This window comes from Salvia splendens, chromosome 2, assembly GCF_004379255.2.
Source record: "Salvia splendens isolate huo1 chromosome 2, SspV2, whole genome shotgun sequence".
Classification (NCBI taxonomy): Eukaryota; Viridiplantae; Streptophyta; class Magnoliopsida; order Lamiales; family Lamiaceae; genus Salvia; species Salvia splendens.
This window is the reverse complement of record NC_056033.1, coordinates 42,484,345-42,512,300: the sequence shown is the minus strand read 5'-3', so window position 1 is coordinate 42,512,300 and position 27,956 is coordinate 42,484,345. Positions and strand designations below refer to the sequence as shown.

The 27,956-nt window shown below is 33.6% G+C and overlaps 5 protein-coding genes and 1 long non-coding RNA gene across 7 annotated transcripts; 4 read left to right on the top strand and 2 right to left on the bottom strand.

Moving 5' to 3' along the window:
• The first annotated feature begins 241 nt into the window (after window positions 1-241).
• On the top strand, window positions 242-1,890 carry LOC121767376. 2 transcript variants are annotated; one of them, XR_006043085.1, is made up of 4 exons: window positions 242-323; window positions 401-562; window positions 1,271-1,354; window positions 1,718-1,890. It is a non-coding gene; the product is annotated as an uncharacterized LOC121767376 (long non-coding RNA). The 2 variants fall into 2 exon arrangements; XR_006043084.1 differs by having other exon boundaries at window positions 248-562.
• A 1,263-nt stretch (window positions 1,891-3,153) lies between these two features.
• LOC121767356 (small nuclear ribonucleoprotein SmD1a) lies at window positions 3,154-5,964 on the top strand. The gene is made up of 5 exons (XM_042163615.1): window positions 3,154-3,404; window positions 4,196-4,430; window positions 4,530-4,606; window positions 5,484-5,675; window positions 5,750-5,964. The coding sequence occupies exons 2-5, from the start codon at window positions 4,417-4,419 to the stop codon at window positions 5,809-5,811; spliced, it is 345 nt and encodes a 114-aa protein (XP_042019549.1). The 5' UTR covers window positions 3,154-3,404; window positions 4,196-4,416; the 3' UTR covers window positions 5,812-5,964.
• Window positions 5,965-7,165: 1,201 nt separating this feature from the next.
• LOC121767346 (probable F-box protein At2g36090) lies at window positions 7,166-9,836 on the top strand. Its single transcript, XM_042163604.1, has 2 exons — window positions 7,166-7,454; window positions 8,537-9,836. Exon 2 carries the CDS (start codon window positions 8,581-8,583, stop codon window positions 9,661-9,663), a length of 1,083 nt encoding a protein of 360 aa, XP_042019538.1. The 5' UTR covers window positions 7,166-7,454; window positions 8,537-8,580; the 3' UTR covers window positions 9,664-9,836.
• Window positions 9,837-11,969: 2,133 nt separating this feature from the next.
• Window positions 11,970-14,785, top strand: LOC121792967 (protein trichome birefringence-like 11). Its single transcript, XM_042191120.1, has 3 exons — window positions 11,970-12,653; window positions 13,591-13,980; window positions 14,072-14,785. Exons 1-3 carry the CDS (start codon window positions 12,289-12,291, stop codon window positions 14,571-14,573), a joined length of 1,257 nt encoding a protein of 418 aa, XP_042047054.1. The 5' UTR covers window positions 11,970-12,288; the 3' UTR covers window positions 14,574-14,785.
• LOC121792968 (antifungal protein ginkbilobin-like protein) lies at window positions 14,660-15,399 on the bottom strand. Its single transcript, XM_042191121.1, has one exon. The coding sequence runs from the start codon at window positions 15,299-15,301 to the stop codon at window positions 14,900-14,902; it is 402 nt and encodes a 133-aa protein (XP_042047055.1). The 5' UTR covers window positions 15,302-15,399; the 3' UTR covers window positions 14,660-14,899.
• A 41-nt stretch (window positions 15,400-15,440) lies between these two features.
• LOC121792966 (aluminum-activated malate transporter 13-like) lies at window positions 15,441-18,680 on the bottom strand. Its single transcript, XM_042191119.1, has 6 exons — window positions 18,354-18,680; window positions 17,849-17,989; window positions 17,092-17,364; window positions 16,356-16,480; window positions 16,117-16,260; window positions 15,441-15,848 (listed from the first exon to the last, which is right to left on the bottom strand). Exons 1-6 carry the CDS (start codon window positions 18,616-18,618, stop codon window positions 15,519-15,521), a joined length of 1,278 nt encoding a protein of 425 aa, XP_042047053.1. The 5' UTR covers window positions 18,619-18,680; the 3' UTR covers window positions 15,441-15,518.
• Between the last annotated feature and the right edge of the window lie 9,276 nt (window positions 18,681-27,956).

The following is a 27,956-nucleotide window of genomic DNA, read 5'->3' as shown; positions in this document are numbered from 1 at the left end:
CAAATAGCAAATCTGTATTGTAAGCTGTAAAAAACAGATCAAGCAATACAACTCTGCCCTCTTTTCTTCCCGTGGATGTAGATTTACCTCAGTAAATCGAACCACGTAAAATCATTGTGTCGTGATCTTTATTCTCTACCAGCATTCATCACCATCAAAAATTCGCGGATTCATCATAACACTATATTCCAACCAATCCTTAAATTCATCAAATCTACACTATTTTGAAGAGCTTGAACGTTACTCCCTCTATTTTGAAGAGCTTGAACGTTACTTCCGTCAATCAAATCTACAAGACTACTACTTTTGAAGCTTTTCTCATCGTACTCCATCAATTTCGAGATTCAAATCATAATTATATGTAGTGATATGAAAATGGCATATATTTGGTTTGGCACAGGTTGTGGTGAGATCAAGTGAGGCGGTGGTTGAAGTGGTTCCCGATTTCGATGAGATACGGAAATTGCCTTGCCAAGGGTTAATCCTTACCGGGGTTGCACCAACCGCCTCAGGGGTTGACTTTTTCACACGACTTTTCGCTCCCGTGACGGGGGTTGACGAGGTCATTTCATTTTAAATCAAATTTATTCAACCAAAATATACTTGGAATTGGAAATGCTAATGATATTTTATATACTCCTGGTATTACCCATAATATGCATACTAACAGGCTTCAATATTATATTCAAGGTGTCTCTAGCTAGACCATTAAATTTAATTTAGTCATCATCTATTATATTGCTCCTAAGTCCTATCATCTACTACTATCTAATTAACAATCACACAATATAAGGAATTAAATTTACGACACAGATACGGGAAAATTTAATAATACTATTAAAATTTTAAAAAGTACAATTAATTAAAAAAAGTACAATAAATTCAAAAAAGTACATTAATTTAAAAAAAGTATATTAATTAAAAAATTCTAAAAAAAATATATACGTGCAAAGCGCGTATATATAGTGTTTCGAAAATTTAAAAAAAAAATCCTCTGGGCGATGCGCTCGGCGATCCAAACTCTGCAATGACGCCGAGCGGATCGCCGAGCGCCCGTATATCGCCTAGCGCTAGGCGATTTTTTTTTCGGAAAACCGCTAGGCGGTTGCAATGGTTCGCCGAGCGCACCGCCTAGCGCCGGGGCTCGGCTAGGCGGTGCGCTAGGCGCCATTGTGGATGCTCTTAAGGGTTTGATTAGTTAATTCCTACAAATTCATGTGTTTGATTTTGATGCATCATATTGACTAGACTTGTTACTTGTATTGTATAGGATCATGTGTGTGGAAGCGCACATTGCGCCTTAGTCAACTACTGGAGCAAGCAACTTGGAAAGCATGATTTCGTAGCGTATCAAGTAATTTTCTATTTGCATATAAGTCATTTAAATAATAAAGTTTAGTCCAATTTCAATCACGATCACAAAATTTGAAAATGAAATATTCAATCACACAAAGTTCCAATTTTTCTAATACTCAAAACGACATAAATATATCAAAAGAAATGGAGTAGTATTTTTTTTTATTCCTATTTTTTTTCTTTTCTTATTTTCATGAAACATAGTTGTTTGAGAATTCCAAAAGATACTATCATTTTGTACGGTGGCCGTGAGTCATGTGACAATTGAAAAAAAAATAGAACTTATTTAATTTTGTAATCTTATGGGAAGATCAAAATTTGACATAATTTAAATGACCATTATCTTACATGCTTTATTTAGGCATCACAGAGAAGTGGAGTTTTGAACATACACTACGACCAAAAGAATCAGAGGGTGTTACTTCGCGGGGATGCTGTCACGATTATGGAAGGCTCTCTTTTAGTTTAAATCACACGTTGATAAATTATTTATATATTGCTTCATTTGTGCAATGCCACTTCTTAATAAAAACAGTCAATAATGTGCGATATATTACTATATATATATTACGAAGGCTTGCTATTAAAAGTGATTTGTATTTGTTGATAGTGTATCATTCTTTTAATTTGTTAAAATTCAATTATTCAACTATTCCGAGATTGATTATTTTATTTTCACAAAAAAGTATCTGACTAATATTGTTTAAATTAAATGACCAAAATATCAGTATATTTATTGTATTTTTGTCAAATACTCAAATTGACAACACACATCTTAATCAAATGCTAATAAACATGGAGTACTATTTTTCAAGTGGACATCAGCATTTCACCAAATATCTTAAATATACGAATTACCTTCTCAATCGAAAGAAAATTGTCAAATAATAAAGTGAAATAATTGCAAAAATTTAAATCGCTGGGGATCGAACCCAGGTCACCCGCGTGACAGGCGGGAATACTCACCACTATACTACAACGACATCTTAGAATCTTACTTTTTCATTTTATTTCTAGTAATACTTATTTTTATGAGACGTTAACATCCAATAACATAAATCATAGTGTTATATTTAAAGATGATATTTTATTGAAATATAATTCGAATTTATTCAAGCTAATCCGAAAATGGAAATCAAATTTAATAAGGAATTGATTTCTAAAACCATAAACGTGAAATTGGTCTAAAAAATCATAAACTTTACATTTTGTTTGTTATTTTCCATGGCATGTCAATACCATAACCAACCAACTTCCGTGCATATTTTATTCTATTTGACACAACTAAATCAACGTGATTTTCTACGTAGCATTTTCTCCTCTTTGTCACGAACATAAAAAGTAATCTAAAATATCATAAACATTTTACGGTTGCCCACGTATAATAAGATTTTTTCCGAAAATATCTTATTTTGACTGCCATGGAAAATAACAAACAAAATGTAAAGTTTGTGATTTTTGAGACCAATTTTAAAGTCCATAGGAAATACCAAAATTTAACCAAAGTTCATGATTTTAAGGAATTTAATACTACCAGTATTATTGTTTGATAAGTACGATATAGTTATTCAAACTATTTTGCTCACTCCAACTTATCATTCTAATCAAAATTATTTCTCATTTTGATTTTAGTCACTAAATTTTCTTGAGATCGTGTCAAAGATCGTGTCAAATCGGAGTGAGATATTTTAATAAGCTTGAATTCTAATCATAAATTGTTGGTAACAGAAACTGAAGTAAAGTATACGTGGAGCTAACTCCTTCCTCAAAGCTTGACCATGGCGAAGAAACCAGTCAAATAACTGCCTAATCTCCATTTCTGCTATCAAACACATTCTATTCTTCCATGCGTGCGAAAATCGAAACTAATCGGTGCTTCAAAACAGGTTGACGCATTCACTGATTCGGCATTCAAGGGTAATCCGGCGGCGGTGTGCCTGCTGGAGGAGGAGAGGGATGCAAGCGGTGGCGCGTGAGTTCATCCTCTCCGAGGCCTGCTACTTAACTCGCCTCCCTGACTCAGCGGGTTTCACCCCCCTGCCGCTGAGGTTCCTTCTTCCGCTTTTTGTATTTTGTTTATGTTAATTCAATTATTCCTCCAGTGTTAAGCATATATTGCCGGATTGATTTACTGATTATAATGCTTTTCCGAGCAATGCCGAGGTGTTGATTTTGTAATTGTTAATTGTGTATCTAGCTTGATTGTGATGTAATTGTGTCAATTGATATTGAGAATTGGATGAATACTTGAATTACAACCCTAGCTGAATACTTGAATTACATCACCATAACCTGGTGATGAGATTGTGCTAGCTTATTCATATAATTACTCCTCTGAAAAGTTATTGAATTGGTTATAAATGAGTTGAGTATTGCTTTATAAGCTGTTGATGTGATTTCATCCTGTGCTAGCTTATTCATTGGTTCTCTCCCCTAGTTCAAGTGTTGTGACAATACATTGTCGTTTATGTTCCAACTTATTCATTAGCTCCTTCGGCACTCCATATGTGTTCGCTTATGGTGCCTACAATAACAAACCACTTAGTTTTATCACGCTTCTCAATATAGTCGTATGCAAGTGGGGTCGTGCTAGATTGGACAATCTCATTGAGAATCCCTCGAATACAGATGTCAATTCAATCTAAAATTCATGGATTAATCCAAATAACTGATAATTTGATAGGATTAAAGTTAGAAAGTTTGTATTCTAGGAATAATCGCAACTCAAATAGCATGCAACACGATATATTAATTAATTCTCATTATTTAGTTTTCAGCGCTCATATTTTAATTATTATTCCTTTAATTCACTAAAAAGTCAGGGATGAATATTTATCAGAGAATGCTTCCATGAAGACAGCCCAATATGGTAGTGAAGGCCCATTTATCTAACAAGTTACTGAAAGCCCATTTATCAATAAAAGGCCCAAATATTACTTTTCATTAGATCTTAAAGATTTTAGCATACGCGCCACTGCCGAAACCCTTCCCGTTCCGCAGAAGGCGCTCACTTATTTTTGAACAAAACCCTAAATCTCCGGCGACGTTTTACTCGCGACGATGAAGCTCGTCAGGTGAGCTTTTCTTGCTTAGACTCTGCTAAGACGCTTTGATTTGTTTGTTTTACAGCCGATTTATGGTTAATGTATGGCTTGCTGTTGTGATTTGAGTAGGTTTTTGATGAAATTGAACAATGAGACCGTGTCGATTGAGCTAAAAAATGGCACCGTTGTTCACGGCACAATCATTGGTACGTCATTTCCTCTTTGCCTTTTTTCTATATTCGATTCATCATTTCCTGCAACTAAATTTTTTATTCCGCTGTAGTAGATATAGCTCTTTCTTTTTTTAGCTGTTGAAATGTAATAGGATTGATAATTTTTTCTAGAATTTAGAGTGAAATGATACTATTTAGGCGTTCAGCATTTCATTAGAATTTGGGCGAAATGATACTATTTAGGCGTTCAGCATTTCATTAGAATTTGGGCGAAATGATACTAGGATAGTGTGTCAAGATGTTAAGAATGAATTTGTAGGTTTCATATCATCATATGGGTGATTTATGTTTCTGGCTTGCTGAAAGTCAAAATTGCTCGAATGAGGTTATAGCTATCTTAGGAGCTTTGAAGTCAATACTTGGTGTCTGAGTCATGGCTTGATTTATCTAACTAAAGTGTGTTTGCTTATTCATAAATTAATACTGAAAAATTGGCCAGAAGGGAAACACACACATGGCTTATCACAATAACAGAGCATTTCAATTAGGCTCTACTTTCTTTCTTGCATTCTTGTTATGCTTTTAATGTATTTCCTTAGTTTGAAACTAATTAAACAACTCATGTTTTACGTGCAAATATGTTGAGTTGTCGGCATGAGAAGTGCTGTTCCACCTTCTAATCTTATTCACATCTCTATACCATCTTTTTATGCATGCATTATTGAACTTCTTCATTAGTCGTAATGAGAATCTGAGATGCATTTTCTATGAAGCAAGACATTTATCAGTATAAGTTTAGTCTGCACTGTGATAGAAGAATTTTCTTCATAATAGTACAATTTTGCTCAACAGGTTTAGAAAATAGAGAATTTTAACTGTAGTTTTTTACTCCAATATTTCCTTTTTATAGGTGTTGATATCAGTATGAATACTCACTTAAAGACAGTAAAGCTTACTTTGAAGGGAAAGAATCCTGTGACTATGGATCACCTGAGTGTTAGGGGTAATAATATTCGCTATTACATCCTTCCCGATAGCTTGAATCTCGAGACGTTGCTTGTGGAAGAGACACCTCGGGTCAAGCCCAAGAAGCCTACTGCAGGTAAGAAACTACCCATTGATGCCCTCTCTGCAGTTGTAACAATGTATTCTATCTTCTATATTTTGTGATTTCAGGAAGAGCTGTTGGACGTGGCAGAGGCCGTGGCCGTGGCCGCGGGCGTGGCAGAGGCCGCTAAGTATTGTTCCCATCATCTAAACTTTTTGCTGGCCTTTTGTTATGTAAACATCTGTATTAATAACTGAACTAGCTAAATGACTTGAATATGATCGGCGCGTTGTTTACTGGTAAAGATCATTTCAATATTAATGACCTTTGGCTTAATTGATCATTTATGTCTTCCTCTTTTTCATGATTTGATCTCTACCATATCCTTAATTATAATTTGAGCATCTATTGCCTTCTTCCGTTAGCAGCGACATTTGTTTCTCGTATGATGTGGGAATAACATATGTTACTCTATTCTGCACTGATTATTTTTTATGGTTAACAAATTATACATGATACGTATCTTGCTCTTTAATTGGTAGTAGTATTTATGAGGATTAGGGTGGTGATGATTTTGAGGGAGGTGTCAATTAGGTGAGGTGTAAGATGTGTACAATGAATTGGTTGTACGTGTAAAGTCAATCATATGATGACATTCTTTGTTTGGGATTTTATGTTTGTTTTTTTATTTCAAAATGGTGGATGCCCATCCACCTTAATTGCTATTTGTGCTATTGGATAAGGCCTACATTTTAGCCTTTTACATGAACAACTTGCATCTGATTTTATTGCTACATGAACTAGCAATAAAGACTATTAATTAGTAGTACTACTAGTTTATTTACTGTGAACCAATTTCAAGAATTTGTCGAAATTCGTTGAGAAATCGACCGTCTAGATCATGTACTGTTTACACAATGTTTTAGTTCTTACAACTGAATCTTAGTTGACTAAATCACTAAAACTATAAGTATACTTTTTTTTATTTTTACCTCTAGATTTGTAAAATATTTGCAGGCACAGTTGAAGAAAAATAAAAATAAAACTGCAGACCATAAAAATTAAAAACCAACTTTTGGAAATCTAGAGACATTAGACATTGTAAGACTTTTTTGTTAATTCATACCCAAATTGGATCACATTTACCGCGATCTATCAGGCTTGAATATTACTTCAGTAAAATACTACAATTATTAACACAAAAATTCATTCACATAGAAATGTATGGGGCAGGCATGAGCGGATCTAGCATTAAGCTAGGGAAATTGCTTCCCTAGAGTGGCTGATCCCGACTTTACCCCAAAGACCAAAAGAATAGACATGTTCGCCCCTTTCATTTCCGAATACTGGATCTGCTACTCCACTTCCCTATGTATACATGTATTATATATTTACTATACAAATTTGATTTAATTTTCCTTCAATTCTTAATTTTTGATTGTGTATACTTCTGACACTAGTAGTATAAATTCTTGATTCCGTCCCATGGAGGCAAGTGAAAAAATATCGCCCAGACAAATTAACTTTTTTTTTTTTATTATCGGCATAGTGAAGATCGTCGTGGGCCCCACCGTACTTCCTTCTCGAATCCTTACGTGTCAAGATCAGAATTGAAGCTGATCTTCTGAATCCCATTGTAGGATTGTTTTTAAACACAAAATTCAGAGAGCGGCAATCAATCGGGACCCCGACAAAGCAGAAGATCTTTGGCGGAAAAGTAGTGGAGATTTAATGAGTGACGGTGACCCATACAAATACAATCCCATTTCTTGCTCATATAATCACCTCTTCTGTTCTTGAAAAAAAGGCGATTAGGGTTTCAACCCATATCAGGTGCGTTTTATTCCGCCCCTCTTTTTCTAAGCCACCTGGGTTTTACGTAATTTTGCTCATTTTGCTCATTTTTAAGGCATTGTCCGATTTTGTGCGTTAGAATCCTGTTTTTTAGGTGATTTACAAGAATATGCTTACAGCTTGCCCAACTGTTTATATGTCATGATTCCGAATTAAGTCCTTGAGATTTGGTGTAGCTGACAAAGACCATTGGTCCTAAATCTTTCTGTTTTGTTATCCTCCCTCCCTCCCCTAAAAATTGAGACTTTGGGACGGTGCGGTTTTGATGCGAAATTGGTAAAATATGAGAGAGGAAGAAAAACAATAGATGAAATAGTGTTAGTGGATATGGATACACACATAGTAGTAATTAGTAGTGTAACATGTGATGAAAAAGAAGTGGACTGATTTTGGTGGAGGGTTCAAAATGGGAACTGTTGTGTTGTAGGTTTGGCCTAAGTTGCTTTGCCCTGAGAAGCAGAATGCTCGTCAAAAGTTGTGTCATTCTTGAACAAAAATGAGTTGATTTGTCAGTTGTGACCATATTATTCAAAATCTTGGTTTTTTTGTGTGAATGGTGGATTAGTTCAGTCAGAGATCATTTTTTGTATTAGTAATGCATATTAAGTTTCATAGAGAATCCTATCCTTGTTTCAGATCTTGAGGGGATAAATTAACGGGTTATATAGTGGACGAGATTTATAGGAAAACTTGTTGTAGTTGATTGAATGAGTGGTATATAAGACATTGAATTAGTTCAAGAGATGAGTGGTATATAAGACATTGAATTAGTTCAAGAGTCCGTATGCAACTCGAGATTTGTAATAGGTGCAGGAAGATCCCTAAAATTAGACGTTTTTTCTGTTAAAAGCTATTGCTACTTGGTCGACGGAACTTTATCACCCGAGGATGATTATGCTCAAGGATTTTTTTTAGTTGATTATTGTATATCAAAGCAGGAGGTGGTAAACTGGAACAGATATTTACAAACTGTTTTACTACTTAAATGATTTCTTTTGTGATATTTATCATATTATCTCAGCTTGTCTATCTTTATCCCTAATTTTTGTTTCCTTTTTCAGATGGTAAAAGAACTTTGAAAGTGTCAGTTTCATCGGTTGATAGTATGGCATCATTAAGCAGCGATCTTTGCTATGACATATTAAGGCGCCTCGATGGTGCTAATTTGGCCATTGCAGCCTGTACTTGTGCTGCTTTCTCGTCTATCTCGAAAGAAGAGAGGCTGTGGGAAGATGTATGCTCTTCCATGTGGCCTTCGACGAACAGGAGTGATATCAAAAGTTTGATCTCTTCCGTTGGCGGCCTTAAAAAGTTTTACGCCGATTGTTTCCCCCTCATAGTAAACAAGGATGTGCCCGAGTTCCACTGCAACGTCTACTACGATTACCCTCAAGAATGGACGGAAGCCGATTACTACGGCGACGAGGACGAAGTCGAAAACATTTCACCATCCGATTTCGTATCGATTGTGGATATCCGATATAGAGAGAAGACAATTTGTTCCAAAGTCGTCTGGGGCATTCCCTACGCAAACGGCTCTAGTGGTTGGTTCTACAATTGCCCTTTCCGTCTCGACCTCCTTGCGAATTCCGAGCAAGAAGCAGACGACGTCATGCTCTCGCTGTCCGACGGCCTGCCTCGGAGCTGGTCGATCGAGAGAGAGAGAAAGGACGGTAAGCTCTGGCACGAGCTCCGCGACGGAATCAGACTCAGCTGGATTCTAGTCAACAAGAAGACGAAAAAGGCCGCGAACCTCTCGAGCTGGAGCCCGATCGGAGGGCAGAGACATTGGCCCACGGACAACGACTTCTTGATACGATTCGGATCGATTCTGCCTGCGAAAGACATTCTCCCATGCCAAGTGGTGGAGTGCATCCTTATCATGAAGTTCAAAGTGGTTGGATCCGAAAACAGTTTGACGTCTCTCAAACTGACGGAGCTAAGCATGCAGCTCGGGGACATGGAGGGCTCTCACGTGAACGGGAGGAACAGTTTGCTCGTTCTGAGGGAGGCGCTCAACTGCCCGAGGAGCAAGAACTACAGCGAGGCGCTGGAGTCGTGCGAGTTGTATTCGAGAGTGCAAAGCGAGCTAAAGGAGGAGAAGATGAGATATGAGAACAGGTTAGATACAATGTGGATTTTGGGAAGTATTGCTGCTTGTGCTACATTTTGTTTATACTGTTTGTGAATATGTAGATATATATATATGTATAGTTTGTAATTTCATCTTTTCCCTTAGCAAGCTATGGTTTCTTGAAAGAGTTGATCAAAATGTAGCAATATGTTTTTGGTTTTCTTGTTTTATTTGGTTTTTGTGTGTTTGATGTTAGCAATAAATGGATGATCTGAATAGATTAGGGATGTCGTCTGTTCAAGTCATACACTGATTCCTTTTTTTTGATCAATTCCATAACATTCAAATAGTATGGAATTAAGGGTATGAATAAAATCACCCTAAATTAATGCGCAAAATGAGAAAACGTTAAACGCGCCTTATCATATAATCAATCAAAACGGACATTACCTTTTTAACTATTTCAATTTTCGTCATATCATTACCCAGATCACGAATTTAAATGAAATATATATAATTTTTGGCGAACCTAAAATTGGTAGTAAAAATCATAAACTGATGTTAAAACCAATTTCCCGAATTTCTCTCATACTACTACTATAATAAAATTGAGTAGTACAAAGCCCCAAACTATCACCCCCAATAATATTTTTTCAAAAAAATAAAATAATACTACCAAATATTATGTTTGATCGAGAAATCTCATCGAACAATAAAGTCAGTATTTCGAAGCCTCCATTCAGAATAATACGAAATTAATGTGGGATTTTGTCCATAATATTTTTAGTAAATGCAAAATTTCCGATTGATACTTCTAATTCCAAAAAACTAGCAAAGTTTTATTAAGTGCATAAAACTACTTCTCTTAAACGAATTAATAAGGAAAAACTTGTAATGATATAATTTTTCTCCTACAATTATAAATAGAGTCAAATTAATCATAGAAATATGTAATTAATGACGCTACCAAATCAAAATTAATTAGACTTATTCTATTTTAATGTGAAGTCCATTCTTCTCTAATTGATGCAGTAAAATGCGCTTATATTTTCTTCTCGTGACATTCACATTTCACGTCACACGAAAAGAATGTATAGTACTTATTTAAATTCTACAATTAGATTCTATTTTCATTTTGTGACAAAGAATATCACGTGTAGGCAGAGAGTCAATGGAATTTTGTTGGCTGCAAAATGTCATTTTTCGTAACCAAAGCCCCACAATTCCCATGCCTTTCCTCCATTTTCTCCCACACTTTTTATACCCCATTCCTCAATTTCCATTTTCCCATTTATTTGTATAATTAACAATTTTATCATTTTTTTTCAGTTTTGAATTAATATTACTCCCACTAAATAATACTCCATCTATTCCACAAGAATATGCAATTTTGGTTGAACATAAATTTTAATGCACAATTGATAAAGTAAGAGAGAAAAATAAAAAAAATATAATTAAAATATTATTAGTGGGGAATGAGTCCAACCTTACTAGAAAAATAATAGTTTCCAAATTTATAATATGTATATTCTTGTAAAATAAACTAAAAATGAAAAAATGCACATTTTGTGGGACAGATAGAGTACTGACGTGATAGTTGAATTGAACTAAAGTAAAAAAAAATAGTACTAGTAAAATATAAATTCTGATAGTATCAAAAACTATCATACGAGATGAATCAAAATACTACTAAATTGTTGAAAAAATGTAAGCCAACAAGATATAAAAATAAGGAAAAATTGTTGCAAAATTATAACTTTTAGTTAAATTCTGATATATCCCAAAATTTTAACATTTTTATCAATTTCTCGATAAAAAAAATCAAATTCTAGTTCGCAAGTGGTGTCAACTTCAGTTATTTTTTTTTGAATATTGCATTAGACATAATTTCACCCAGATTAAACCCTTTTATGAAAAATTGTTAAAAGATTAAAATAGCTGATTTTCAAAATTGTGAGACGAACTAAAATTTGACCAAAATTCATTAGTTAGAAAATAGACGTAGATACTCGGGAGTTGTTCAGTAGTTATTTTCACTTATAATTTTTGTCATGTCTATTCTTATATCTTGTTTAGTGAACTTTCTTCTCATAAGCTCAACTTGTGACAATATATATAAGCTCAACCTGTAACAATACATATCAATTTGTCTCCATAATGTTAAGATTATATTTTATTTTATAATTATTCATTTCACTTTTACATTTATAAGACTAACCAATTTCATCTTAGATAAATTCTCTTTGGACTTATTGTACTTTGTACTTGATTATTTCTTACTACTACTATTGTTTTATTTGGCGAACCAAATTTACGATTAGAGATTAAAAATAATGAAACAATAACGTTTTCCCAAGATTGAACTATCAATAAATGCATATATTTCAAAAATGGGAGAAATTGCGGCGTCAGCTCTGAAATCACCGAAATGTGCAAAACCGCTTTGCCATGACTGTATATACGCCTCAACTTCACAGTCCCCACCACTCTCCCTTTCCCTCTCCCTCTCAAATGCAAACAAGAACATCATCTCCCTCTCCCCATTAAATAAATTAATTAATCAAAGCTAGTTCTCTTCACAATTTGTTCCACAATCATTTGTTCACATCTTCTCATCATCCCACATTCCTGTCCTCTTCTCTTCTACTTATTTATGAAGAAAGAGGGACAAACCCACACCGCCCAATCAAAATCCTCTCAAATTTGAACACTTAATTCTTTTAAAACAAAACCCAAAAAATGGGGCAGTTTGATTTCGTCAAGAAATTGAAGTTTCAAGAATCCTCTCCTGCAGTTGTGGGATGCTTCTTTTCCAGCCTCTGTTTAATCTCTTTCTTGCTTCTAGTCGATTACAGAATCCTCAATGGGCAGTTGCTGCTTCTAAGCAGCTGGTTCAAGTCATCACAAAAAGTTGGGTTTCTTGAAATTGGTGGTGAGACTTGTGACATATTTAGTGGGAATTGGGTGTGGGATGAGAGCTACCCTCTCTACCAATCCCAAGATTGCATGTTTTTGGATGGTGGATTTCGATGCTCTGAAAATGGGAGGCCTGATCACTTCTACACCAAGTGGCGTTGGCAGCCTAAAGATTGCAATTTGCCCAGGTTCTTGTTTCTTGATGTTTGATGAGAGTGGGGAGTGTGTGATTGATGTTTTGCTTGAAGTTTTACATCTTGGTAATATGAAAAAGATGAGGTTTTTGATAGAGATATGCATATAATAGTGTCATGGGATTTTGATTAAGTTGTACTGTATCTTTTCTTGAAACCTTTTATGCTGATAGGATGTGTTAATGTTTAATATTTTACATAGTGGGATTAGACAGAGTGCAATATGAATGAAAACGATGAGGTTTTTGATGGACATATGCATTTAATGGTGATATGGGATTGATTAAGTTGTTGTATAGTTTCTTTTCTTGAAATCTTTTTATGGATATGATGGAAATTGGCTTATTGATTTTTGTGAAGATGTGTTTTCTTGAAAATTTTACATAGTGGGATTAGACAGTGAACTAGTATGAATGAAAAAGATGAGGTTTTTGATAGAGATATGTATATAATAATGTCATGGGATTGATTATGTTGTTGTATTGTTTCCTCTCTTGAAATCTTTTTATGGGTTAGGTGGAAATGGAATAAAAGGGATTCTTGAGTTTTGTAAAGATGTTTTTCTTGAAAATTTTACATAGTGGGACTAGTAAGTGCAATATGAATGAATAAGTGAGGTTTTTGATAGAGATATGCATATAATAGTGTCATGCATTTAATTAAGTTGTTGAATTGTTTCTTTTCTTGGAATCTTTTTATGGGTATGAAGGAGATTGAATGAAAGGGCTTCTTGTTTTTTTGTGAAGATTTGAAAGTTTTACATAGTGGGGATTAGGCAGTGAAATATGATTGAGAAAGAGAAATGCATATAATAATAGTGTTACGGGATTTTGATTAAGTTGTTGTATTGTTTTATTTCTTGAAATCTTTTTTTAATGGTTGGATGAAAATTTGAATGAAAATGAGATTTTTTGTGTTTGTTGAGTTGCAGATTTGATGGAAAAGTGATGCTTGAAAAGCTGAGAGACAAAAGGATAGTTTTTGTTGGAGATTCAATTGGAAGAAACCAATGGGAATCCCTTTTGTGTATGTTGTCTTCTGCCATTGGTAATAAAACTTCCGTGTATGAAGTGAACGGAAGCCCTATCACGAAGCATTCGGGCTCGTTGATCTTCAAATTCTCCGATTTCAACTGCACAGTCGAATACTACAGAGCTCCGTTCCTTGTCCTGCAGAGCCGAGCGCCTCCAGGCACTCCGGAGAAGATCAGGATGACCCTCAAACTCGATCACATGGACTGGAGCTCCGAGCACTGGAAGGAGGCGGATTTGCTCGTTTTGAACACCGGCCATTGGTGGAACTATGAGAAGACCATCAGAGGGTACGATAGACTAGTATTTCGTAATGAGTTATCGTGTTTGATTTGTATCAGATAGATTTATATTAAGTTAAACTCTTATTGTCCTCTTCAGGGGATGTTACTTCCAAGAAGGGGACGAGATCAAGATGGGGATGAGCGTCGGGGATGCGTTCCACACGTCCCTGAGGACTCTCTCGGACTGGATAAGCCGCAAAGTGAACTCCTCCAAGACCCATCTCGTCTTCAGAGCCTACGCCCCCGTTCATTTCAGAGGCGGAGACTGGAAGAACGGCGGCACCTGCCATCTCCAGACACTGCCCGATCCGGGCTCACCGCCTTCCTCCTCGTACGCAGAGCTGGAAACCGTATTGGATGGCTTATCAGAGCATCTAAAAACTAGGAATGTGGAGTTACTGAATGTGACTGTGATGACTTCTCAGAGGAAAGATGGCCATTCCTCCTTGTATTATTTAGGTCCCAACGGCGGACCAGCTCCGATCCACCGCCAAGACTGCAGCCACTGGTGTCTCCCCGGCGTGCCTGATTCGTGGAACGAGCTCCTCTTCGCTGCCTTCCTCAAACGACAGTCATCTCCTCCCCCTGCCTCAGCCTGACTGACTGACTCACCTCTACATTTGGTAGTCATTCAATACAACAAAACCACAGATTTAAAGCTTATGTTGTTGCATATACACATGAATACTGTAATTAGGGCTCCAATTTTGTATAAATCAAATCTCTGATTCTGCCCAATTTACACAAATGTAAAGCTTATGGCTCCAATTTTGCAGCAAATTGTATGAATCGAAGCTCTGATTCTCTCCAATTTACACAAATGTAAAGCTTAGTGCTCCAATTTTGCAGCGAATTGCATAAATCAAAGCTCTGATTGTGTTCAATTCACAAAATTATTCCAACACGAATTCAGATTATGATCAAATCAGTCATCGAAAGGGTACTGTTCATATCTGACAAGGCAATCGTAGAGCTCACCGCGGGCGCCGATGCGGGCGTCGCAGCCGGCGAGCATGGCGGTTTTGGCGGCGGCGAGGCAGGAGGCGCAGTCGGAGGTGGCGAGGGTGTGGTTGCAGGCGGCGTGGCCGTAGGCGAAGGCGTTGGGGTAGGGGGAGATGTTGCGGAGATCGTAGCCGCGGCGCGACGGCGTGGAGGCCTCGAGGTCGGCGAGGACGTAGGCGAGGCTGGCGGTGAAGGGGTCGCCCTTGGAGTAGGTGCCGGAGTTGCAGAGGACGCTTTTGACGGCGGTGTTGGGGCTGCCGGCGGTGATCCGGCAGAGAGAGAGAAGTAGGATTGATGCGAGGATTTGGGGGATTGGTTTAGCCATTTTGTTTGATGAATGTTGTTTCTGTGAAGGAGAGGTGTTTGTGATAATGCGTTAGTGAGACTGTCGAATGCTTCGCCCATTTTTGAATAAAAAAAATAATATAATCTCTATTTACATGTATTCCTATAGTTAGGAATACTTTATCAAGTAAGCAAGGCTTATATATTTGAGCAAAAATAATTTGTTATTTACAGCCTCAATCAAGAGATACTATATATTATACATCCAGTTTGGTGGGTCTAAAATTCGCAATCTCCCCCAGTTCTTCTACTTTTGCAGCCAAAATTTGGACCTTCTCCACTATTTCCGACAACAAGAAATTCAAGCTGGAAATGGCAAGATTTTCATCAGTTTCGACCTTGCAAGAGAAGGACCCAGGAGGGCTTAATTGTAATGTCAGCAACTGCAATTTAGGGTTGATTGTAAGCTTTGTTTGGCACTTCTCCATTTTCCCAATGCTGTCTCCAATCTCATTCAATATCCAAATCATTGATAACAAGAAATCGTCGCATTGTCCCTTTAGCATTTGCCTCTTCATCTGTGGTGGCTGATTACAAAAATTAAAATACAAAACTAAATTACTTAGTATTTTTGTGCGTGCACATAGATATAGAGTCTTGAGTCAGACAGTCTCATCACAAAATAAAATGATTTTTTTTCTTTTAATTACACGCCATTTTGAGCATCACCCAAATTCCAAAACGTTGTTTGTTTGTACACAAATGGGATAGTACTGAAATTTTGTGAATTAATAATCCGTTTTCTGAATTTGTAGAACTATTAAGAATTGACAAAATTTCATAAATTATTAGTACCTGTTTGGGGGATTGAAGACATCCTTTAAGAGAGATAATTGTTGCAGCAATTTCTCTTAGATGCTCTCCGATTTCTAAATATTTATCCCATGGATAATACAGTCCAAATTTGCCATGCCAAGGCTCCCATTTTGCATGATTTGCCTGCAAATAATTAAACTTAATTAGCATTATTTCGTGAATGCATTTAAAACAAAATAGAAATGAATACTAGTATTAATTAGAATATGGTGGATTACCAGTGCTTCATCATTTGATTTGGAATTGATAACTATCTTGCAAGCTACAATAGATGCACTACCATCACCCACTTTATCATGATTTTCCTTGTCACTACCCAATTTGAAATACTCATCAAAACATCCTAAAAAACACCAAAAATTATTGTTAGACCCCCAAATTAAAATTTCAACAAAATATCACAATAAATGAAATTGTTAATAAATGCATAGTAGCACTAAGCAACATTAATGAATAATTGGGTTTATAGTTATTTAAATCAAAATTTTTAACTATCAAAATTCAAAAACCACCAACTAATCTTATTCCTATTGTTAATTTTAATCTGGATAAAAAATAAGGATTAATAATTATTTAAATTATAAAAGTTGGTTAAATTTTGGCGAATCCCATAATGTTTGAAATCTGAATATCAAATTAGGAAGTTTCATTTTTTTTCTCAAGCATCCACTTCATGTATAAAATGTGATATCTATTGGTAATGCTTAAAACATGTTTTTATTTTTTTTTATATTTTCCTTTCTTTCCTTTTTTACTTTTCTTATTTTAATGGAGCAACGTTGTTTTTAACATCACTGAAAAAATGTTGATTGAGAAAGAAAAAATTGAAACTTCTTAATTTAGTATTCCAATTCCAAACATTATGACTTATGAAATTGCCCAGAATTTGTCCAAATTTCATGATTTTAACTATGTTAAACCACAATAGAGTATAACAAAAAATGAATTACTTGCCTTGGATACTATTAGCAAGTTTGTTAAACTTGGATGAGGTAGAGAAATGGAGGTCATTACTTGCCCAAATGGGAAAGATGAACAAGTTGACAAAGATGCAAAGGATGAAGCCCATGCCGATGGCGGCGAGGCGGTCGCGCGCCACCTCCACCACCTTCTCCGCCCGGACGCCGGAGACCGCCACCAGATTGAAAGTCAGGATCGAAATCATGAATCCATAATCGTATCTCTTCTTGATATTTGGCACCAGTCTATAATATGTCGCCACAGTGCCTAAGCCATTGAATCCAAATTTATTTAGTTAGTTTGGCTGAGATATTAATCAATGAAACACTATATATATATTATCTCAATTGTGTGTATATAAATTAGATATAGATTCAAGAATTTGCCCGTAATAGCCACCTTTTAACCAAATTATATATAGGCAAACTAATATTTCGGATTATATTATATATGTGTTAGAAAAAATGAATTGAGTAGCATTAAAGGCAAAACACCCCATTAAATATAGAAGCGCATAACCAAAAAAAATGTTCATAATAAGAAAACACCTAAGATCATTTTACTATTACATTAGTTCGTTGTAGGAAATTTACATTAGTATATTATTTTTGGTGAAGATATGGAGAGGTGTGAAATAGTAACAGAAAATATAAGATTATTAGGTATGGACAAAAAAAGGTTTTGAGTGCGTGTGAAGAGATTAGATATGTCTTTGATAATAATTAAATAAAAAGATAAGAAAAAAGCGCACCATACGCAAATAGTGAAATAACAACGATGGTTGGTTTAGCAATCCCTCCATTTTCAGCCGCTAAAACTGCAGCCAAACACCCCATTCCTCCTCCTATCAGCGTTCCAATCCCACGGTTTATGCCTTTGCTCAATGTAGCTCCTGCACACACACACACGTATTTCAGCAAACGAGATTTTATGTTGTGTTGTTTAATGCGGTAAATGGAAAAATTTTATGCAGTAAATAGAAGGAATAAAGTAAAGAATGGTGTTTTCAATTTTAGAAATATACGAAAAAATGTGCATTTTCTAATGAGACGGGGAGAGTAATGCATAGCTAATACACAATCATGAATTGGGCTTAGCACTTCAAAAAATCTCAAACCCTGTAACGGATTTTATTTTTATCATAGAAAAATGCTTAAATCAACAGAAAGAACAAGAGAAAACAATGTCATAACCAGACAACACCGATCGTCTCAAACCCTAAATGCGAGTAAATGAATTCAAGAGAGAGAGTCGACCTGCATAGAGTTCGAACATGACAACGACGGTCATGATAGCCCACATAGCATTCTCCCCGATTTGCTTGAACATAGAATTAACCAAATACAAGAGTGAGACAAGAACCAAAGCCACTCCAACTTTGATGCTATGGATAATCCTCCTTTTGTCACTTCTATTACATATTTCCTTAAAAACCGAAGCAAAACCCTCAAACCAAGAAAATGATGAATCATTCCCATCTCCCTTTTTCTTACTTCCATTTGAGGCAGTAGTAGAACTCATGCTTGTACTTAACAACCAACAAAAATGATAAAAATAAGCAATTTGATAATACACTCATTCAGTTTCTTTGATGCCCATTTGAGTTCAAGTTTCTAGTCTTATATATAGCATGTTATTTCTAAATTATCAAGAGGGGGGGTAGGGTAGGGTGGGGAGATGGGTGTTGTCTCTTTCATCACGTTTGGTTTGCCAAAATAAGAGGAAACATAGCATGAATATCAAGTAGTATTAATTAGGTATTCATATTTTCCATTCTATCTTTTGTGGTCGGGGTCTTATTTCGAGAATTTTAATTTTTATCTCATATTATGTGTGTTCGTATTTGTTACGACTCTGTTTGCCTCACCATCTGATGGTTTGAGCACTTTCTTTTCGTATCACTTGGGCCAAAAATAAAGTAAAATTGCAAGGAATACATAATTGTTTCTCCAACTCCACTTGTATGAGGTCTAATGGGAAATGACCCAAAAACATTACTCGGAGGATTTGACTCAAACCATTATACTAATGTTGAGTTCGGGTATGTATCATCAAACCCTCACACTGGTATCACATCGAGGTTCGGTCGGTTGCTTTGCAGGTGAAGTTCCCGATGTGCAAGACCTGTGGTCTTGGTCAAGACATGTGTATGGTCTTGGTACTAATCTGATGCAAACAATATCATTATAATCTTAAGTTTTTATGCACATCACCAAACCCTTACAAATTGCAAAATATGTGTGTTTTTATATTTTTTTGTATTCAACGTTTGTTAAGTGATAATATTAAAAAAAATTAAAATATTATAGTATTTGTAACATAAAAACATATATTGTGAAAGTACTTTTTAGTTGGTGGCTTAAGTGGTACACGCTGCCTAGCACGATTGCATCAGACAAAACTGTGAAGGATGAGATTTTTTTGTAATTAATTATTTAAAAGTATTTAAAGATAAATGTCGTGTAATGTACCGTGTGGAGGTGGATGCAAGAATTTAAATTGTTGGTGATATTTACTATTTTATTTGGCAGATGTTGGAGAAATTCCTAATTTTTCATGGCTTTTTTCATAAAAAATTGACACCTTAAAATTTACATTTGATCACAAAATTGATCGATGTTTAGAGAGAAAGAATTAATTTTAAAATGTGACATTGCTCGCCAAACTCCGCGTAGGCGATGACGAGTCAACAAATTTAAATATAAAAAACTCCACATTTTACTTTTAATGCATCCCGTGTCATATGTACAATGTCTATCCCCAATTAATTCTAATTTGGGTTAATTACAACCTAAGTATAAAGACAATAATATTATTCCAAATAATTTCATATTAAAAAGGGTTTAATTACTAGTAAAACCACAAACAAGCTTTGGTCGAATTTTTGGGTTATCCATACATATTTTTTACAGTTTGAATACAAAACAAAAATTCTTAAATGTTAAACGATAACTTTTTTGGGATAAATCTGGTACGATTAAATTGGCACACATGTATAAAATTTTGGTAATGTCAATGAACAGTGACGTAAATATATACTCATGCGACGACATGGACACCTAATGACCTTTTAAGCCTAAAAACTGAAAATAAACAAAACAATTTTGATCAATTGAGAAAATTGAGAATTTTAAAATTTTCAGTATTGTCATACAAATTTTTAAAATTTCAGAATTCATCATACAAATTCTAAAAGATGTGAGAGAAACCATAATTTGACTAGACTTAATTTTATAGACAATTAACCATATTTAAAATGAAAATTATGCTTGCAGTTTATATAATCACTAGGAAGATGTCCAAGTTGTCATTAAAATATGCTCCTACAATTCAAATTCCATAATTCTCCCTCTCCCCAAAAGTCTAAAAATAAAAATATACTAAAATTACATTGAACTCATAAATTTTCACTACTTATGTAAGGCAACCTAAAAATCTAAGTTATCTAAAATAAGAGAGACACTATTATTTGAGTGAAGTAAGTGTTTGAAAAAGTTTGAATTTAAAAATACATGCGTTATATCATTTTGGTCCGCCAATAAATTTTGACCGAGTACAATTCATATTAAATTATTCATTGTATATGATTATGATGTAATAAATACAATGGTTATAATCAGCCCTGATTTGTAACTGTAAAATTAAATTAAATACTACAAGAAATCAAACTTGAAGAAAAGATTAATACTAAGAATGTATGCGCATAATAAATTATACTCCATCCACCATAATGAATTGGGTCTCAATAGTCCTAAATCGATTGTATCTAAAATAATGGGATAATGGTAAACAAATTGAAAAATTAAATTAGCAGTTATTCTCAATTTGTCCTTGTTAATTGAGTCAGTTTTTTATTATTTAAAAAAAATAGTTAAAATGAAAATAAAATAATATTATTCTTTCTCTTATTTTATTATTTTCCACTTATCATTTTTCTAAAACATATGAAAAAACGAAGTGATTCAATTAACAAGGAATTGAGGGAGTGCTTTGCATTCTTTTAAATCTTTTGAGTAAAATGCACTAAAATGTTGATATTTACAACAAATTACAAATTCGATCAACGCAACAATTTCACAAATTTATCACCAAATAGTAATTCCGATCTCAATTTTTTCCAGCAAAACTTCGATTCATTGGTATAATATAATTAATTATATAAGTAACATGGTATTTTCCCAAAATAGATACTCGGAATATTTGGAACCATAAAATGGGTGCAATTTCATGGTGATTATATTTGATAAATAAATATGATATACTCCAATACTTACGACAAAACATTAATGCTCAAACACTATCCCTAGATAAATGAAATCACATTATCTTATCATCCACACACTTTATCGTTATCTCGATTACTTTTATTAAACTATTTGTGGTTAAAAGGGAAAATAAATAGAAAGAAGTGGAGCTTTGATTTTTTTATAATTAATTTATAAAGTATTAGAATAATAAAGAATGTTAAAAGAAAAAGAAATTTTGACGTGGATCACTATATGATTAAAAGAAGAATGATTTTGTTTCCAGAAAGAAATAAAATCTTATACTTATAAATATCTTCAAACAGGAAAAATAGGTGTTGTTTATAATAATATCTAAATTCATAGAAAATGGCCAGAGTACTACTAGTATCAAATTGTGTAACATCATGCTTATCCAATTGGGCCATTTATTTAATGCCAATCAATATTATGTGGAATCAAATCCAACATATAAATATTGGGCCAAGAAAGACATAATAATGATAGGTTTTGCCACTAGCAAATTAATTCCACCTAAGTCATTCAAATTGAAATCTTGTAAAGATAAATTTTACATGGTTGTGACACATATATTCCTCTATTCGCTTATAGGTTATATAATAATAAAATAAAACAATTTGTCAACCAAATATTAGCCATTGAAAGGTCCCCATCACTGATAACTGATAATTTTAACGTTCTTTTGTTTAATCTGTTCACTGAATAAAAAATTGTCTTTATTAATCTTTGTTGTAGAAAAATCTAAATATAAATTTTTTTGCTACAGTTGTACCTTGTTCTTATAATGATACAACATTAGTAACTTTTTTTTTGTCATTTTGGTGTATCTTAAATGATTTTTTTTTAAAAAAATTTCGTCACGCATTACACTACTAATATGTTAGTTTACCTATTCATTAACATTATTTAACTATTTCTTTTTATTTTGCACTTCTATTTTTCAGTTTCACATTAAAATTTGTAATATTCCCAAAATTTTTATTTTTAAGGGACGAATGTAGTATAATAAAATGGTTTATTCTAAAGAAAGCGGCATGCTTCTTTCAATAGTTAATTTACATAAAGAAGTATCAAAGTAAGTTTCAACATATCATTGAATACATCTTGTACGGTACCGTGTACTATAAAAAACGAGGACATTAAAAATTCTTACCAGTGATTATTTTGCTTTAAAAAAATAAAATAAGGTGGCATGCATGATATATATGACTCAACATTCACTATAACTGAACTTTTTAATTTTATTTATAATTAGTTGCATTAATTTATTGACTCCAATTAATGCAAAATACACACATACATGACACAAGTTAATAAAGTTAAATACAAAAAACAGCACTAATTGGTTTGTGAAAATATAACAAAATAAACATATTTTAAATGTGTTTTCATATATTTAAAGTATTTAATAGTAGTACAAAATTGAAAAGAAAATGAACAAATACAACCAAATCAGTACTTTCCTATGGAACGATTGATATAACATGAGACAAAATATGGTATAAATAAAAGAATTTCGGCTAAAGATTTGTTAATAATTAAATGAAATAAATTGTACGCGTAACCAACACGGAATATCTCTTTTATTTTATCCCCAAACTATTATATTCAAACTACAAAATAGATTATAGAAAGAAAAAGAAATGATACAATTAGTTGTTGGCCACTAGTTGTTTGATTACTTTTGTGATGTAATTGTTTTTCTCTTACCAATCCACTATATGATTTGATGAAAAATGGTAGTGGCTTATACCTTCTTGATTTTGATGGAAACCTGATTGCTTTTGACATATGAAATATCTATACATTTAATTAAATTCTTGGACTAACATGATGACATATGTTCCTCTTGGGATGTTTCAGATTGATTTGGCAATTTCAGTGCAATTTCTCAACAAGTTTTGAGTGGTTGGAAATTAGAATATTTACTAATATTGGTTACTCAAAATTCAACAAATCAAATACTTAGATGTTTCCCCTATAAATAAAATGGTGTATGAATACAATAAAATAGACGATAAGAATTGTCAAAACAAAAACAATAACCAATAGTAAAGGCCAAAAAAAACTATTCCATATCATTCATAAGCAAGTCGAGGTACATTTCCTATAAATCAATATAACAAGAAAAAAAATACAAAATACAAAGGAGAATCAACAAACATAAATCTCGCCAGCAAATCAATTCAAAGATAAGATTCACACATTCCTTATAATACGAAGTGGAAGAAGATCATATTTATGAAGTCGCGCTAACCATGCTAGTGACTATAGGTGGTGCCCACTCTAGATAAGGGTTGGTAAGTATAAATTGTTAATGATTGTTTTATGTTTCGGTAGGCGGTGACCAATAGATCATTTACTTTACTGTATTGTGTATTGCATATGTATTACTCAATATATGTTGTTTGCATTTTATAACTCAGATTAACGACATCCAATCCAATAATTGTGTTAAGATTATACTATAACTTCTTATTCAATGTAAAATTTCGGTAAGATTACTACTTTATGGTGGACAAAGATTGACTAATAACGATTCCATGTGTGCTTCTCATTTAATTACTCCCATTTTTTTTCTTGTATACTCTATTTTTTGAATTTGGACATACAAAAAAATAAGAAAAGAATTACTGGATTAGTGGAATCTTGGGTGGGTGATGTAGAGAGATTCCATGAATGAGGTGGGCATAATCGTACCACCACTTTATCCGTAGCACGGAATTGATAAACCGTTCCCCATTACTGTCACATCAAATTAAATTGAATTAATTTTTTATTGGCCTCTTCATTGTGCATTTCATTTAATTTTGTTATACTTGCTTCTATTACATTATTTTGATGAACTACTTAAATAATGCTTATATACGATATACTATGCGACATAATTGAATTAGCCATGCATAGTGACTCACTCAAGTTTAAATATCCAATCATAACATAAAAGTCTAATCCGCAAAAACGTTTAGTTGTGACTTGTGATGTATTTGTATAGTTGACATAACAAATTAGGTCATCTTTTATAAGGTGGTATATCACTATTTATTCAAAGTATTTTTGTATGCAAATTAAAAACAGTATTTATTATACAAATAATAAATGTGAATGTACGGAAATTCTAAAATAAAAAATTTCTTTATTTATTACACAAAATTAATATGGATAGTGAATTTTTGTATGAACAATGGTCATGGTGCATTAATGTAATTAATATACTAGTATATACATACACATAAATATATATATAGAGAGAGATGATCCAAACAATAATGGATCTAAATTCAAAAATGCAACCCAAATCTTGGCCCTAAGATTAAGTGATCTAATGGTCAATAATTAACCAAAAACACGAAAGGTTATTATTAGGCAGCTTTAGGTCATATTATAAAATTCGGGTTTGATGTCATGTTAAGATTATTTTAGGTCATCATTTTGTTAGAATGACCTAAAAATAAACTAACCATGACAATAAGACAATATTCCAAGAACTACAAAACGCTTGTCCCCGCACTTCGGTTATTAGAAAAAGGTTGGTGTCCAAATTTCTCTTAAAAAATTCCTGCCCAATTCAATCCATTTTAGATATCAGTCATAGAAAATTAGAAATGTTTAATTCTTTCCAGTTCCTTTTCATTTTTGTGCCTCGAAAGTTCTAAATCAAAGAGGTACAAAGCTTACAAGAGATAGAGGGAAATACAATGCATAAACTAGTGGAGACTCCACCTACCCATAACTCTGTCTTGCATCTAATTAAACGAAATTAGTTGAAGTATTCATTAATCTCCATGATAAATTCAAGCTATTGGTTAATTAATGAAGTGATCTAGTTAGGTTTGTGTCAAGACTATTTTCTTAAATGGAAATTATAGACCCTCTTATTTTTGACTAGAAATATAACTAAAACATTAATCATGAGATTTCAGGAATAATTTTTATTTTGATTATCAACTATTTTTTAAAAAAAAAACGAAGGACAATTGAGTTTTACTTCATGAGTGGGATTATGTGAAAATTTATGGATTACTATGTAGATTTATCATTCCCAAATGTTCATGCATTGTAGGGCAAGGAACCGCACCGCAAACTAAATTTCAATTTTATTAAAATGTAGAAATTTTATACTTTATTTATTTATTTACTCTTCTACAAATATGATAATAAATAGTCACAATTCATCTCCGCGGTTGAGGTGCATGCGAAGCTGGGGGCACGGTGCGGTCTGGCCTCGACAGCGGTTGCATTGCAGGGCACAGATCGCACCGCAAACCAAATTTCATTTTTTTATTTAAAATTTAAATTTATTTATTCTTTTTCTTTGTATAAATATAATCCTAAATACTCACACTTCATCTTCGTTTTTAGTTATTTATTTACATTTTACAAATTCTGTAAATTTAAAAACAATATAGGATGGAGAACAATTTTAAATATTGAGATAAAGGCTCAATATGGTATTACTAAGTGTTGTGGTATACTTTGGGGTTCGAGTATAATGCTGACGTGGCATTGAAAAGATGAATTGTAGTACTCCGATTTAGGTAGTAATGATGGAATAATTGGAATCGGAATTATATATGGCCACTTTTAAAGATTGTTTGCATGTGACTACGGATATAATATCTCTAATATAGTCCATTATAATACAGGCCCTACTAGATCAATTGTTTCAATCACAACATTGTCTCATTTCATGTCGAAGCCCATTTTAGCATAAGTCTTAAAGTATAAAATCTATATCCAATCTATACAAATTATAATGTAAAATTAATACACTGCATACATTGGTTTGAGCTAATAATTGTGTACCTTAATTACCACAAAAATCAACTTAATGGATGGGTGGCCCATTCCGAAAAATTTAAGAAGAAGATTTATATCTCCATCTTCTATGTTACCGTGTGATTAATTTGGGATATTAGAAGCATAATTATCTTCGGGGCTTGTACTCAATATGGATGTCGAGAAGAAACTTAACTTCGCGCGCTTGTATTACAGTTTAGTGACTCAATTTTCCGATCTATCGAGGTTAAATTCATGAGGATAAACTAATCTACGTTAGAAAATGGGCGAGAGACAATGACACATCTCTCCTTCCCTTCGCCTTTTGCTTCTTTTCTTTGCTTGTTGGCCGTTGTTGAGTCTGCTTAATCGATGATTTTTTTTGTTACTTTGTTTATTGGGTGGTTGTGTTGGATTTTTGTAGATGTTGGCATATAATGCTGTTGAATTGTGGTATTATTGTTTGGTCTTCTTTTTTAGTGTTGGTTCGTCTTATACCATGCACGCCTTATTTGGCCCTTGTATAAGTGTGGACCATTCTTTTATTTATTAAAACAAATTCAAAATTGGTGCGTGTCGGTTCAGGCAAACCAGGACATGGGTCGGGTTTGACCCGTGCGCACGTGCATGAGCGTAGCCCTTACAAAATATATTTAAAATTAAAGGGGGTACCGGTTAGGCTGTCACACCGGACCCCCTATTCCCCCGTGATTGAATATTTATGATGGTTCACACATTATCAAAATATGTACACATAGTTATAATTTATATCGTCTTGGGTCCACAAACGTAATTTCCTATGTTTCCCATATATATTTCGATCTTTAATTTTTTTTTATGGTTTTGCTATTTATTGGTTTTGAATGCAACTATCTGTGGTTTTGAATGTCCATTATTGACAAACTTCTTGGTTGTCTTTCATTCATGTGTATTTGTTTTATTGAGAAATTGTTCATGGTAATACATATATCCCACTTACCTATTTTCAAAATATAAAAAGTAGCAATAGTGTTTACTAGCTTTTAGAAGTCTGAATTTACAAAATATAATTGTTCACTTCAATGATGATGCACTTCCATGATTGAAAACATCTAGAACGTCAATTGTGTCTGAATTATTTGAAAACATTAACTGTGACGGAATATCTTGAAAATGCTGAAATCCATTACCCACCATTATTTTTGGCCACATAACATTGTTATAGGGTCAAATAATTAGTTTAATTAGTTAATACTAATATCTAGAATATATAGTAAAAACCTTTTTAGAGATTTGTTAATTTTTTAAGTTGAGTTTATTCTTTTTTATGATTTAAATTTTTTTATTGTAGAATGTCATATTGACGACCCCCAGTGAAATGTCTAGCTCCGACACTTAAGACTAGATTAAAGTTGTCTTCTGATCAAGCTCGTTACTACGGTGGTTTCCCAAGGACGCGCCATGATGGCTTAACGATTGTGAATCATCACTCGTTATGAGCCTAAGAACAGTTCGAAGGATCGATTTTCGCGTTGTCGTGATGATTTGTCATACCTTCTTTAACCATGAGAAACAAAACATAATTTCATATGAGGAGTTTAGCCTATTTACGTCAAAAAAATTCAGGTGACACCTTAACATTGTACATCTAATGAAGTTGATTCAAGTTTTATAAACATGGTTGTTATTTTTTGATAAATTATAAATGTATTATAATATAAAAAAGACCATAAAACAAGTCATCATCGCTTTGACTCTTTATGAACCAAAAAAAGTCGTAACTCAAGTCTTTTCAAGCAAAATGATGAAGTAGAAAATTCAGACTATTATGAATGA

Bases quoted from the DNA above. Each gene is read 5' to 3' on its own strand.
- LOC121767356 (XM_042163615.1), top strand. The intron at 4,607-5,483 runs GTACGTCATTTC...TCCTTTTTATAG, and splicing joins TGTTCACGGCACAATCATTG to GTGTTGATATCAGTATGAAT. The intron at 5,676-5,749 runs GTAAGAAACTAC...TTGTGATTTCAG, and splicing joins GCCCAAGAAGCCTACTGCAG to GAAGAGCTGTTGGACGTGGC.
- LOC121767346 (XM_042163604.1), top strand. From the start codon at position 8,581: ATGGCATCATTAAGCAGCGATCTTTGCTATGACATATTAAGGCGCCTC.
- LOC121792967 (XM_042191120.1), top strand. From the start codon at position 12,289: ATGGGGCAGTTTGATTTCGTCAAGAAATTGAAGTTTCAAGAATCCTCT. The intron at 12,654-13,590 runs GTTCTTGTTTCT...GTTGAGTTGCAG, and splicing joins AAAGATTGCAATTTGCCCAG to ATTTGATGGAAAAGTGATGC. The intron at 13,981-14,071 runs GTACGATAGACT...TGTCCTCTTCAG, and splicing joins TATGAGAAGACCATCAGAGG to GGGATGTTACTTCCAAGAAG.
- LOC121792968 (XM_042191121.1), bottom strand. From the start codon at position 15,301: ATGGCTAAACCAATCCCCCAAATCCTCGCATCAATCCTACTTCTCTCT.
- LOC121792966 (XM_042191119.1), bottom strand. From the start codon at position 18,618: ATGAGTTCTACTACTGCCTCAAATGGAAGTAAGAAAAAGGGAGATGGG. The intron at 16,481-17,091 runs GCAAGTAATTCA...GGTGTTTTTTAG, and splicing joins ACTTGCTAATAGTATCCAAG to GATGTTTTGATGAGTATTTC. The intron at 15,849-16,116 runs GTACTAATAATT...TTTTGTAATCAG, and splicing joins GTCTTCAATCCCCCAAACAG to CCACCACAGATGAAGAGGCA.